Raw genomic sequence first — 14,700 nt, forward strand, 5'->3', positions numbered from 1 at the left:
ATGCTACTTTTGTGCATTGCTGGCAATGGATTGGGCGCTTTTGGGGGCATTTCTGGACCGTTTCCCTTGGTGTTTTTTAGTAGACCTATAGTTTTAAAGTGTCCCAATCCGAATATGAAATCAGAATTGCAATATCTTTACTCATTATTGTGCAATTAAGCGTACGATGTTTTGATCAAAAAGCGCACCTTGAATAGCACCATCCAGGGGCTGGTATGCACCATTTTGACTATGCAATTATTTTTTATTTATAATAGACGGAGTACATGCCAAGTTTCAGATCAATTAGAGCAGTGGAACCTATTGAACTAGCATATGCATCCTACCTCTCCTCCTACCCCTTGTATGAATACCTTCCTGATCAGATAAATTCAAGCCCAACTGGGATAAAGTAGGCGCTTATTATACCAATTTTTAAAGCCTAAAATATTGGTGAAACTTTAAGATTTAAGGGTACTACCCCCTACTCCCTCCAGAACTTGTGTATTTTATTATGGGATAGGATGGGCTCTCAGACCATTGAAAGACATGTAGATCCATTACTAACAGTACATAGAGTCCAAAATTTACCCTTGAAAGCCCTCTTCAACAAGGGAACATACTGATTTAAGGGGGGGTATGAGGATAGGTATGGTAGGTTATTGATCAGGCCATATCTCTACAAATACATTGTCATAAATCATATTCTTGACGTCTACAGATACCTATAGTTGCCCCCTAAATATCTTTCTTAGGCTGCAAAAAGATCCGTCCATTAGCTGAGATGCTGCAGAGGGAATACCATTCTTCATCAAAATGCATAGTATTTTCGCATTTACCATATATAAATGATTATGATCAGGAAATATAAAAGCAGGATAGTATAGCCTCAAAATGCAGCTTTCCAGAACATCAAGGATGTTGTGCATCGGACCAGTGGTTGCTGAGATATGGAAAGAAAGGTGTTGAAGAACCCATCAGAGACCCGGATGGATATTGGCCTTTATTTATGCTTTGTTTGTGGTCACCTCTTTGGCCTTTCTCCGAGATACATTTTGACATATCTCAGCTCATACTCATCGGATTTCCATGAGTCTATATACCACAGATAGGTGTCATTTAGGGCTACACAGACGTATAGTTTATGTATTTTATAAATGTTATCTTTTACATCATATTTCGCTTTTCCTCCATTTTTGAACAACAATGCTTTTTCTTCTTGTACCATCTTGTTAAGCGTTCTGGTCATTTGGCAGTATGAATATAATATGTAGAGGACCTTAGTAGCTATCTGTAAATGTAAGATATGTGCATTTTGGTGAAGTATAAGTGGTGATATGGTCATATTATGTTGTACATCCAATACCTTTTTATTAGCCTCATAACCAAGGTGTTCCCCTTCACTCTGAATGCTTCAAAGATATGTATTGCGTCTGTGGTACTATATAGAGCAGATTTACATACCTATATGTGCTGGGAATGGCCATTCTACCCCATAATAAAATATACAAATTCTGGAGAGGATGGGGGGTAGTACCCTTAAATCTTAGAATTGCACCAAGATTTTGGGCTCTAAAAATTGGTATAATGGACGCCTACCCAGCCCTGGTTGGGCATAAATTTATCTGATCAGGAAGGCATTTGTACAAGGGGTAGGAGGAGGGGTAGGGTGCACATCCTAGTTCAATAGGTTCCACTGCTCTAATTGATCTAAAACCTGGCATGTACTCCGTCTATTATAAATGAAAAATAATTGCATAGTCAAAATGGTGCATACCAGCCCCTGGATGGTGCTATTCAAGGTGCGCTTTTTGATCAAAACATCGTACGCTTAATTGCACAATAATGAGTAAAGATATTGCAATTCTGATTTTATATTCGGATTGGTACACTTTAAAACTATAGGTCTACCAAAAAACACCAAGGGAAACGGTCCAGAAATGCCCCCAAAAGCGCCCAATCCATTGCCAGCAATGCACAAAAGTAGCATAGGATGAGCACTATTTATAGACCAAGGGGCCGAGGAGAGAAAAGTTTATTTAATAATAGCTTTGATGGATTGATAGACATGGCCTAGAAGTACCCACAGTGTTCCTGATTTGATGGCATGGCATCAGAAATGACCAAGCAAAGATAAGATATATTGATGTAGAACAATCTTATCAAATAACCAGGCTAGTATCTAATCAAAAGGTAATAAAAAAGCGCCCTAAAGATAATGAGAAAGAAGGGTATTATCTAATGAAAAAGGCTTTGAAAAAGCGAAGTAAACTTATGAGAAATAGACCAGTCTTCTCATTATTTTGCTTTGTGATAAAACCATCAACAGTTATAAAAAGAGTGTGCTAACACTTGCTATTGTTTTATCAAAAAGATGGTAGGTACCACTCAACCAGTACACCCAAGCCATTTGAGATGTCGTCCTTGCTACGATAGGCTTGCTCGAGGACGCTGTCCAACCACTCCCATAATAGAACGTTGGAAAGGAGAAGCTGCTTTTGTTGGAATTGGAGATCAAGTTTCGAAATTGTCTTCTTCTGGCTGTATGAAGCGTATAATTCGCAGGCTCTACGAATGTCACCTGAAATCACAGGCTGACTGAGAATTTCGGATATCAAAGACACGTCAAGCCACTTTGACTGCCCTTGAGAGGGAGTGTTATCGATTGGGAGGCGTTTTAAAGCAGCCAAAATTTTTGATATGCATTCTGGCCTCAAAGCATTCAAAAATTTGCTTGTTCCTATACAAAAAAAGCGGTCAGAAACCTTGAATTCAGGCTGAAACAGCGGAAAAATTGAACCAACCTAGGGATGTTACCGAACTGCTATGCCGGGTAATTCGTTCTTTAGGAGCAGCATTTTTCTTGGAAGCTTATAGTTTTGTTTGCACAGCGGACATTTAGTAAGGTTTGAACTGACGAACCTTTCGATTTTGTGACCGTAGAATCTCTGTCTCCATATAGATTGTCTTCGAAGTTCAGATTGATATCTGGCCCGGAGTTGCTTTCGGGATTCTTGCGATGGCTCATTCGGCGAGCCTTGCTTGAGGTCAAGGTTTCTAAATTTTTGCTTGTAGATATTTGAACTCGACGGAGACAATAATATTTTACATACGTTGTGATGTATTTCTACGCTTTTTGATATGTAAATCCATTTCAGAAACATCCCTAGTCCGTGCCCGTTTAACCGCTCCTGTGCATGTGTCAGTTATCAGGACGATGAAAGCATAATAAAAGTAAGCAACTAACCCTTGCGCGAACCTGTTTTGCTCTGTAATCCAATCACGGCTTCTTCGTCGTGGTCTCCAGCGGTTACACACAAAGGAATAGACTTTGCTGAGCTTTCCATGTGTTTTTTCCATTCTTGTACAGCCTCTTGGAGTTCAACGTTACCGTACGGTGCTTCGGACATAGAATCCGAGTTACAAAGCCTTGCAAGATCCTCTGACAAAAGATCCTCGATGGATGAAACGCCTAATCCACTAAGGATGCCTGAGTAGTCGGTACCGATTTTGACATCATCGCCTCTCCATCCGGGACCCAGATCCCACTCATCCGCCGTAACTCTCTTATTATCGATAACCACAGAAACCATTTTCATGGCTAACGATTTATCAACGCGTGGAATCAATTCCGGAGGCAACTGACGGGCAAAATGCGTGATTGCTTGGAGAAGAAGTCGACTGAAGTGATTGATATGAGCCTTAGGAGAAAGTAAAGAACCTCCGTCCGCAGTCCATGTAGCTTGCTTGCACATTGGCGTCTTCGATAATTTGTGCGACCTAAATTTCATTTAAGATGCTGGGCATGATGTAACGTTTATGCTGACAGACGTACACTGGATTTCGCATTTCAATACCGATGGCAAAAGTTGTATCATTAACTCCAGCCGCAAAAGCGACGCTATCAACCCCGTCAATTAGTTGACCAGGAGGGTAACCGATGAGAGTTAGGCGATAGTAGATTTCGTTGGGTTGTTGGACGTAAATGGGTTGATGACCTCCATGGAAATGGAGACCAGAGAAAAATATGACGGAAAACTCCTCCATGAGATACGCCAATCCGCAGCATAAAATGTAAAAATTTTCAGGCGCCACGTCGGCCCTGTAGCGACTGAGAACGTGCATACAAGTTGGAGCACCTGAACTGTCGGCAGCGTCAACATGTGCCATCCCAAATTTTCCGAGCGAGGATTCCAAGGCAACATCTAAGCCAAAAATGAAGTTCAGATTGTATAATAGTTATGCGGGACACACCATGCTGTGGAACTCCAGGAGCTACATTCAGTTGCCAAGACGGCCAGACGCAATTATCATCATATCCTACTGGCGCTAGCGAGGCCACCTCGGCTTGACACTTCAGGCGCTGGAACAAATGCTTGGATGCTTTCTTAACTCCTTCAATACCAGCTTTTGCCCCAGCCTGAGAATGCAATCAATTGACGTGTAAAACGTTCAGCGAACGACGTACTTGAAGTATATTGAACCGCATTTGCAGATCATAATCCCTGGCCTGAGTATACACTTTGCTCTGAACTCCTGGAGCGCTGAGGGATTTCTGTGCCTGTAGGGTTGATCCAAGGGTGTAGCATCGAGGACCGGACTTGATATTAACTGCGCAATCGCTTCGTTCAAACTGAATACCCCCCGAGTACTCTCCGTTTGTGTCCTTAACGGGTTTCTGCGAAGACATAAGTTCTTGAGGCCCCAAGATTTCTTCCTGAAGTCTGCGGCATTCTTGAAGGTCTATTGGATCTCGCTCATGTCTGACGGTTGTTTAATCACAAAATCAAATGCAAAAAAAAAGATCCTTACTTGCTCAGTGTCCAGGATTTAAGTACATCGTCTCCAGGAAGCCCCGAACCGTATCTATTGCGTTCTAAATAAAAAATGTTGTCGCTTGGTTTTATGTATAGCATTCCTGAAAAATAGAAAAACTGTCAATGCCAGCGGGTGAATTACAGAAAGGGATCAATCGCCTTGCATCTGTCCTTCTGCTGCAGTGCTCGGTACCTTCAAATTAGCGGAGTAATGAAATCTATGCCTCATCGCGTCCATTGACCAATCTGCAATGCCCAGGATGATCCGGGCCTTGGGGTCGTCGACTTTAGGATGTGATTTAAGTTCATATAAAACCGGAAGCTGAGGGTCGCGTCCGACAAGTTCCGTCATAAGGCGAGAATCAGCAGGAGGGTCAATTTCAATGCGGTTGTCGTGAGAAGGAGGAGCGACATCCGATTGTTCAATAGTCGCATCGGTCTGAGGTGTTAGACGTCCCGTCGTAGAAATGGATTCAGAGGGAGGATGTGGCGGAATGCGGTTGTCAGAAGCCCGAAATGTAGGGTTCGATTGCCCCAAAGTTGCTGCTGTACGAGGCATCCGGCGTTTAGAACCCTGGGTCGGGGAGGGCGTCGACGCTGCTACCTTGCGACGCAATACCGGCCGGAGCGACTTGGGTGGAGGAGCGGCCGGCGCTGACGCGACTGTACGACTTTTACTTCTGGTCTCTGCGGGCATCGGAAATTGGGGGATGGAAGGGAAAGAGAGCGGAAGAACGAATGACAACCAATTAGTCTGGGCAGCTGAGCATAACAATAACGGGCACGTACCGGGACTCGGCGAGAAATTGAAATACAGAATGTCAATTCCACCCGCACCTCATGCAAACGGTCTCCAATCCGCCTCCATTTTTCAGGCACGTACCTATGGCCCGTTTCTTTCCACTTTTGTTTCAAACTTTTGTCTCAAATTTGTCTGACCTCCAAGTACAATTAATACGCTTTATAAAAGTAAGGACGCCCCAAGAAAGCGCCATTTTGTCCATAGTAAGGGCAAGTAGGTGCCTGTAACCCTGGAAATCATTCCGCCGCCCCACCGTCGATTACTTAGGCTGTGACGTCTACGGTAACCAGCCCTACATACGTATGGAACTAATGCGTGTGTAGATATTCCTACGCGCCTACTCGGTCATCCGAATACATACAGATGGCTAAGATGGGTAAATAACGTACGATAATCTTTGTATATACGCCGTCAATCGAATTCAATTCGAGTTTGAGACCGCGCTGACCTGCCGCCGCGCGAGTAAAGCAGGAGTACAATCTATTTATCGGGCTGGCTAAGATCACGTCTGGGTACTGATATGCAAATGACGACATACCGGGACCAATCCGCCATGCTGGCTCTTCGATGTCGTCATACGTTATTGAGCGGGCACTGCTGCTGCGAGGCGCAGACCAGCATACCCCCTACAACTGTAGGGTAGGAGGATCAATGCATATCCCTTATTCTGAATTTAGAAGATAAAGGCGCGATCGACTTGTGCGCGCGCCCAATTAATTTGTCGCGAGTCGCTGCCTGTGCGTACTTACCAGTTATTATAATCGAGCGTTGTCAATACGGTATACACTAGTTACAAAGACGCAACAGATTTTCTAATTCTGCCTAGGTATCTCTACTAACTAGACGGTACGGTTTTCCTCCTCCCGTATTGGGCATGTTGGCGGAAGAGAGAAGAAGGAAACCATGAGAAAGTGTTGAATTGCCCAACTTGACGCACGGGATTTCGAAATCCATGCCGAGTGTTCGGCATGGATTTCGAAATCGCCGGGTACTTATTCCCGATACTGGCAAAAGACAACTCTTTTCCGATCCTCTACCACTCAAAGGCGTACGCTGCCGTAGCGCGCGCGGGGGGCATAACGATGTCGATCGTAGATTAGGTATATATAATAGCTTAGATCGTACACATTTTATATACATGAAGTCGTAGTAACATGATATTCCTTCCCAGAAAACATCGACGCGCATCGATTCGTCTCGATCATGAAGCGGGTCGGTACACAGGGATATCGCAACAGATCAAAAACTGATAGATTTCATTGAAGCAGCGTTCCAATGTCCAGAAAAATGTTGCTCAATTTCTGGATGTAGAAGCGGGAGTTGACGATGGCGAGGAGGCGGACTCCGGCGAGGAAGAGTCTGAACAAGAACTAGACAGTACGCGCCTATCTTATCTATTCTCCTGGGCAGCGCATACCGCGAACACCATCCTTACAAAACAATCCTAGACGAGTTTCTCGATGAACAGGAAGTCGACGGAGTAGACGTCCACCCTCGGTCGCTGGATGAATATGCTCAAATGAACGACGAAGCTCTAGAGGCGTTACTACTGCGATCCAAGGAAAGAAGCCTTGCGGAATCAAACCGACGAAAATCAAACTGTGTAGACGCAGCAGATGATATATTTTCTCCCAGTTTTTTGCCTGTATTAACTGAAGCGGATTTTCCCCTGTGGAAGGTGACTTGTCGCGTAAGTTCTACCCTACGCGTCTTGTCTACTTGTTATGTTGACGTTTCCATAATATAGGTTGGCAGGGAAGAATTGGCTATTGCATCTTTACTATTAAATGCTCAGGACAAGCACAAAATTCGATCTGCTTTTTCTGTTGAGAGGATGAAGGGATGTATATTTTTGGAAACACTTTGGAATCCCAATACCGTCGATCTGTTGAAGAAGACTCCGGGCGTTTTGGTAACAAAGCGAGGCGTACAACAATCATTAGTTTTGCCTGACGATTACCGAGAAATACTTCGGGGACAAGGCAAAATCTCACCCCCAAAACGTGGATCCTGGGTCACCGTCTCAAAAGGTGCATATCGAGGAGACGTCGCGCTGGTGAAGGAAACAGAAGGGAGGCTTGTACGCCTGTTAATGCTTCCTCGTCTTCCCTTACCCGGTGCAAGCAGGGTCACCAAAAGAAGGAAGACAGACCATTCTGGAGATTCTGTTCTTTGGTCGAAGACGCAATGGACGGAGTGGTTGAATTCTCAAGGGCGCTCCCATCAGGTCGTAGAGCATACGGAACACTGCTGGCAAATAGGGAATACTCTTTTCGAACATGGACTGATGATTCAGGACATTGGACAGGATTCTATCGATGTCGTCGTCGAGGAAATGCCCTTTCATTACTTCCGGCTTTTTCAACAATCTACGCACAGCTCCCTGGACTCCTCATACATGCTACGTCCCACCGAGTGGAAATTTGAACCTGGAGAGGCCATTCTGGCGGCAAGTATTGAAGGATCGCAATCTAGAGAAGCCTCTGTAGTCGCTATCCATCCGTACTATTTAGAGGTGGCATACACAACCCATGATTCGCATAATATCGCAGATACCTCGCTGGTGCCGTGGATTCGCGTGACAAAATTGTTTCAACTCGGCGATTACGTTTCTGTACAGAGCGGGGAAAATCAGGGCGTTGAAGGTTGGCTAATTGCGAAAACAAATGAGGCGGTCGTGATAGGACTTTTCGACTCGGACCTTCTGACAATCCCAAGTTTGCAAGTCTTGGACAATATACAGGTAAGACTTCGTCCTTTTCACCTTGAGTAAATTTTCTGACAAAACGTTTGATATTTAGACAATAGAAGCGCCTATAAACTGGGTGCATGTTTCAAAAGCTCCTTTTCAACATCGGATGAAAGAAAACAAGAAAAAGAAAGTTGAAATCCCTTCTGAGGCTCGTCATTTTTGGTGTGATACAGAAGTTTTGATATCAAAACAGCATCATCCTATGAAAACTCGCCGAGGCAAAGTGGTGGACGTTTCGCCTTCCGCTGATTCTATACAAAACATGAGAGTGCTAGTAGAGCTATTAGACTACCACGCAGCCTGTCCTTTTTAAAAAATCCTTTTAAATTACGGCGACGTTGTTGACGCAAGGTAACGCTTTCGATTCTTACACCGTATGACGCTGCGAGATCGACATTAATAAAAGTTTAACAGGACGCTTTTGCCTCTTGGAGATCGACATGCCTTTGATGGGATGCCTACCCTTCTTAATAACCCTGACAGATCTGTCGACACTCTATCACAGTCTGCTGAACGATCTGGTACCCCTATTCCAACCAGCCCAATCGCCGACGGGCAATGGGATCCTTCAGCACCGTTACCCCACAATCCTCAATCCTCAATGTTGCCCTCGGAATACTCTCATCCCTCCCACGTTCTATTCAAAGAAATGCTGGTGGGACAGAAAGTCGCCGTCTATATCAAAGGGGGTTCATTCAAAGATTCCAAACGACATTACTTCGTAACTATCGCTCGAGACGAAAGAAACCATTTCACATTGCTTTTGCTGCGCCAAAAAAGGCCTTCAATGACTCTACAGCCAGAATGGGTTACGCCAAAGCATCCCAGCGGGACTCACACTAACGACCTGCTGTTTGTTGTTGATGGAGAGAACCAACACCAATTTGTTCGCCGGATCGCTCAGCGAGACTTAGTGAACCAATCCCCTATCCTTTTAGTCAATCCGGTAATGAGGAGGGAAGGGCAATCCGATATTTTATGCGGGGTTCCTTTTGAGGTAGAATCTACTGCGTTAGTCATTGTGGAGGAAACAGACTTGGAGAGACGTGCGAGAGATGCGCTGATGGCAGATTTGAGAAAACCATGGCGCTGCTGATATGTATCTCACTCTAATGTAAATCGGCCGGACCCAATTCGCGGAAACGAATATATCTGTTTATTAAGGCGTTGGCATTACTGGCTTCTATAGCTAGCTGAAACTAAAATGCGTATCGCGACGTAAGTATCTTCCGGTTACATTTGCTTCCTTGGATCAGGTGGCGTGGGCAATATTTATGTTATTTCACGCCAGCGTGCGTGTTGAGTTTTTGTTCGAGCTTTGTTTTTTTTTGCTTCAGCTCTTTCCCCCTTGCCCGCCTTTTGTTCGTAAATCGTCAGTACTCGATACTCAGGCTTTTGACAATTAAGGTAACTTTCATGTGCTTATCAAAGAGCTAGCATAACAATCTGATGTGCGGGTTCTGCGCTGCTTGTAGCAAACACAATGTGTCGAACTCTCAATGCCTGCCACCGAGGGGACAAAAACATAGTCATTTCTGTGCTGGATCTCTGTCGTGACACACGAAACTACGGCGGTATGCCCTTCATCTTTCTCAGAAAGTTTACGCTGCTCATTGCCAATCATCACACATATGCAGAGGGAGTTGAGGTGCTACAATGCTACCTAGCGGACTGCTATGAAAAGAACACCGCGCTTTCACAGGATGATGTGCAACTCTTTGCAGACTTCTTGCAAGACTACGTCCAATGCGTGCGCCGCTCTTGGTTATCAATTTCCCGACCTAGGACCATCCCACCGCCTGGACCTTCAGCTGCCGCCCGCCAGATCCTCAATGACATAAAAAAAGATGACCTGATTGTTTCTTGTATCAAGGCCCTTGAGATTTCTTTTGACCTCTCAAGGCTTGCACCACGTCGCAGCCGGGCATATATTTTGGTCATGGTTCTGTAAGTCAAGGGCTGTCTATCAGAGCATTCTGGCTGACCCTGAGTACCTTTTAGAATTTCAACATTCCTTCTGGCTGTATCAGAGGTGGCTGAGAGGTCTGAAGGTCGGCGCTATACCCTGGAATCTTTCAATTTTCTCCAACGTGCAACCCGTGAAGCTCGACAAGCAGGTATCTCGCGTAGAGACGCAGTCTATAGAGTTATACACACTCAAGTTGGATTGCTTTTCAGCTCTCTGTAGCTGTTTTGTTTGCCGCTGTTGTTGCAGAATAGGTTTTGTCTTTAGCATCCAACAATTGTTAATTAGTTGTCGTACGTTAACTGCCAATACATCTCCCCATCAATCTACAGCCTGTAGATTTAATCTGCCACAACTATGGTGAACCAAGAGCATGATCTATATAGAACGGTATGCAGTAATTATGTTTGTTTCTATCTGCACAGTATGCACGCATATCATTCTAGCTTGACAATACCTTAATTGTGATACTAGTAGTTGGATAGCCGGTACCCCTATATTTTGATGACCCTGTTCCGCTGACCAGTCATCAATATAATAGCACTATGTCACATACGCCAATGACTGCTCTTATGTACCGGTTGCGAAGCCCTGAAACAGCTTTATAACCAAGGGCCTGTCACTGCTTGTTAGTCCCGTCTTTATATACCTCGACACTGCTTAATCTCTGGCTGCCATAGCTCTCAATTGAACCTCCTCGACGATTGGATTGATTTCTCTGATTCTAGTTAACTTGCTAACACCTCCCGACCCATAGTTGCTATGGATGTGGCTCAACATTGCGACCAAACTCGCGTCGATGTCCCAACACCTGAGTCAAACACCTTTCCCGTCCTCTCAAATCGTAATGATTCCCACTTCCAATATCAGTTACTCAATCTGGCAATGACCTGTGATACGGTTTTTGGTCTTACCAGGGCGGCAAATGCGCTCCACAACCTCTTGTTGGAGAACTCTGGGATTCTCGAAGAACGTATTATAACTTGCAGTCGATCCATGGTCGAAGAAGCGGCTGAATTCGCGGATAACGACGTTGTGAGGGCCTCTTCTCGCTGTGTGTTGGGCGTGAAACGCACGTTCTGACCACCCTTTCATTCAGTTTGAACTTGCCACTATCCTTGCTGCTATCCCCTCGGTCAACTTTCATTTGAATATGGATCTAATTCAAGATGCAGCACGTGCCGTCTATGTCGCAGCTGGTCTACGCCGAGACCTAGATGTTCGTTGAATTCCTATTCCTCTGATTCAAATTAACCATAAGCTAACGTCACGGGTCTAGGAAGCGTTGAAAATATGCAGCTTGGCCTTGACAAAAAAAGAGTGAATTGTTTATGCAAAGCTTATTTATTATACAGCGTCGTCGTCAGGCTCCTCAGAGTCGCCTCTGTCAACAAATATAGTCCGCGAATACTCGTCGCTTCTATCTACAATTGCCCACCCCTTTTGTTCTCGATATATTCTTCCAATGACGTTTGTAATTGACTGTAAATCGAGCGCTATCATTGCCCGCTTGTCTGATTCCCTGAAGACCGTAAGGGTTTTTGCTGCATTTTGCCCATTTGTTCTGTAGGGAGTCACAACAGCCAGCAGCCGAAGGGACCGCTTCCACAAGCCCCAGAAATCATCGCCCGGGACGTTGAATTCGAGAATTAACTCCAAACGTCCGTAACAGATCTCCGCATTCTCGCGTATAACATTATTATTCCGGTCCTTTGTCACGCCAAGTAGTTCATACTGGCGGTAAATATCATGCCCGCAGTTAATAATCAGTCACATTTAGGTATTTTTCCAGGAGTAAGTTGTCAAAAACGCACCTTCACCCAGGATCTGCTTCTTTTATTTCCAATCTCATGCTCTGAATGTACTGCTATCCTATCCCCGCCCATAATCCTGACCTTTCCCCAACTTACTAACGTCTGAGGAAGCCTTTCTTGGATTGAGCGGGGGCTCTTCTTGATGATTGGACTAATATATTCCGCAATTCTTTGTCTAATGTCACGGCTTGGCTTGTACGCTTTGTTTTGTGGCGGCATAAGGATAGAAAGTGGATCTAGTATTATATTTATTTGTTTAGGAAGTTAAAAATATTTTTGTAAAGCATGATATATATGATATTTATGGTCAACTCACACTGCGCATATAGGTGTTCACGTTCTTTCACTGAATCTCGTGTACTTCGAGAAGGAACCCCGTGCGACTTTAAGTCGTACAAGTTGTCAATCATAGACAGATAAGCCCTGTTTATGACAGCGTTATCCAAATTTGCCCATGGACTGACGTGGGATCGAAGCTTGGTTCTCATAAAACCGCAAAACCGCTCCATCCAAAACGTCCAAGTAGCCCAGACAGGTCCACAATAGCGTATATTATCGCATAAGTGTAGCATGCCGTGAAGAGTTAATACACACATTGGCAGTCGGTCGTATTTATACTGGTAGTAAAGCCTGCAGACAACATCGAAGACTGACTTTAAATGGGCACTGATTTATGCTTACTTTTCGTAATCCTGGACCCAGCTTGCAATGCCTATTTCGAGCGCGCTAAGATCCGCACGCGTCATGGTCAAGGCTGTTAACTTTTTCATAATGTTGACCAGTCGAATGAAGTGATGATAATAGATTTCTTTCTTAAATCTGTCCTTCAGAAGAAACGGGGCAAGGTATATAAACCAAAATGACCATCCCTCTGCATTGAGATACTTCTTGTTGTTGTAGGGGTTTCCGAGCGCCCCGACAAAATACGAGGGTATCCACTGGACGGCATATTCAGACTCTTTCGCAATTTCTTCCCATATATGCCCTGGGATTATGAAGTCATATTCCTCCTCGTCATCAAAGCCCTTGAACCTTCCCAGCCAGAGATCTACAAGATTTTTGACTACATTTAGGAACAAGAGATGCATGTAGTCCCAGGGCATCCCCCGAGCGTAGTCCAGTGATTGCACACGCTGAAGTGCAGGCATTCCCTTAATACCCGTTTGCATGGCTATCTCTCCTCGCCGCTGCGCAGTTGGCGTTTGTAGCATTCTTTCTGTGGTAATTTGCCAGTCGACATGCTTTCGCAGCGGTAAATTCAAAGGATCATAAATTTTCTCTCGACGGGTTGCCAACAGCGGCACATAATAGACCCCATTTCTTTTCCCGGCAGGCTTGTAGAGCGCTCCATGGATTCGACATGATCTACACGGACACAAGCCGTTGTGCCCTTTAATCTTAAGAAATTTTTCCATTGTGACAATATCTCCGGTTGTAAAAATACAATAGGCACGGAGAAGAAAGATACTGCGAGTAATGCAATTGAAGGTTTTGATGCCTCTGGCTAGCGTCGCCAATTCATCGTCAAAAGGATAGAGGAACGATGTAAGATTTTTGGGGGCGTTTGGCCCTGGAACAACCCCAAGACAAACCACATGTGCTGAATGAGTCCTAACGTCCGATGGTAAGCTTAAGATTTGCACAAGTATGGGCATCGCGGATGGTCCACTTGGCCTATATTTGTAGAGGAGGAAGCCGTCCATACATAACGACAGCGCAATATCGGTAGGAGCGGAGAAGTATTTATGTGGAAGCTGTTGTCCGTCAACGACAACGTATGTTCTACGCAATTTCTTGTAATGTCCGCAGTCAAACACATCCTCAATATCGTCCGAATCTTCCTTGTTATCGTACATGTTCTGTCTATAAGACAAAAGGTTCGCCGTTTCTGGATTTGCAAAAAGTGCCTGGAGTTGCGGTGATAGTGGAATATAACGGAAAATTCGACGAGATCTGCCTCGCGAATCAAAGCGTGGTTCCCGGCAATAAAAACATAGATTGTCGTCCTTGAATTCTCCCGTGTAAGCCTTGCACAAATTAATGCAACAATCGATTATTTGCGGCACAAGGTCTGACAGCTTAGCCACACGATTAACCGTGGCTTTCCAAGAACTTAACGGCATGCGATGGCCAAAATAGTAGGGCATATCATCATAGACGGCGCGGGAAAAATTTGACATGATTCGAAACCTGAAAGCCTGTATATGGTCTACGTCCTTTAATGTGAGACTATGGCAACCTGTGAAGCATACAGCTAAGTCAAACGCATACTGAAAATCAAAGAATGTCAATAACTTACTATGCTCCATGACATCTATAAGGTCGGAGTTGCTGTCACGATCACTCCAATCTGAAGTGTCCTCTACATTCAGTTCCTCCTCAAGAGCAATCCTTGCGGCTATTTCGTCTTCCTCCACATATTCAAAGCTAAAGTTGTCTGGGTGGTCGGAAGGTTCGCCGGGACCCTGGGTTGAACCATCACTGCCCGTTGTAGAGTTTGAAATTGTGTCGAGGAAATCATCTCTATGGAGAAAATTGTCTGAACTAACAGGGCTCTCAAGGCCGTTGTC

At 44.6% G+C, this 14,700-nt stretch overlaps 2 protein-coding genes across 2 annotated transcripts; one reads left to right on the forward strand and one right to left on the reverse strand.

The window, feature by feature from the left end:
* Nucleotides 1–2,345: 2,345 nt before the first annotated feature.
* Nucleotides 2,346–5,493, reverse strand: JR316_0012964 (uncharacterized protein; the record flags this gene model as incomplete). The annotated part of the gene is made up of 10 exons (XM_047898581.1): nucleotides 2,346–2,719; nucleotides 2,784–2,849; nucleotides 2,902–3,036; nucleotides 3,093–3,170; nucleotides 3,227–3,759; nucleotides 3,815–4,184; nucleotides 4,234–4,399; nucleotides 4,448–4,742; nucleotides 4,792–4,913; nucleotides 4,990–5,493. The coding sequence occupies 10 exons, from the start codon at nucleotides 5,491–5,493 to the stop codon at nucleotides 2,346–2,348; spliced, it is 2,643 nt and encodes an 880-aa protein (XP_047742129.1).
* Nucleotides 5,494–6,801: 1,308 nt separating this feature from the next.
* JR316_0012965 (Protein RNA-directed DNA methylation 3) lies at nucleotides 6,802–11,640 on the forward strand (the record flags this gene model as incomplete). The annotated part of the gene is made up of 12 exons (XM_047898582.1): nucleotides 6,802–6,810; nucleotides 6,867–6,975; nucleotides 7,047–7,288; nucleotides 7,346–8,341; nucleotides 8,400–8,512; nucleotides 8,765–9,361; nucleotides 10,136–10,297; nucleotides 10,352–10,467; nucleotides 11,074–11,185; nucleotides 11,234–11,351; nucleotides 11,416–11,535; nucleotides 11,596–11,640. The coding sequence occupies 12 exons, from the start codon at nucleotides 6,802–6,804 to the stop codon at nucleotides 11,638–11,640; spliced, it is 2,739 nt and encodes a 912-aa protein (XP_047742130.1).
* Nucleotides 11,641–14,700: the final 3,060 nt, after the last annotated feature.

Source organism: Psilocybe cubensis, chromosome 13, assembly GCF_017499595.1.
Source record: "Psilocybe cubensis strain MGC-MH-2018 chromosome 13, whole genome shotgun sequence".
Taxonomy (NCBI): domain Eukaryota; kingdom Fungi; phylum Basidiomycota; class Agaricomycetes; order Agaricales; family Agrocybaceae; genus Psilocybe; species Psilocybe cubensis.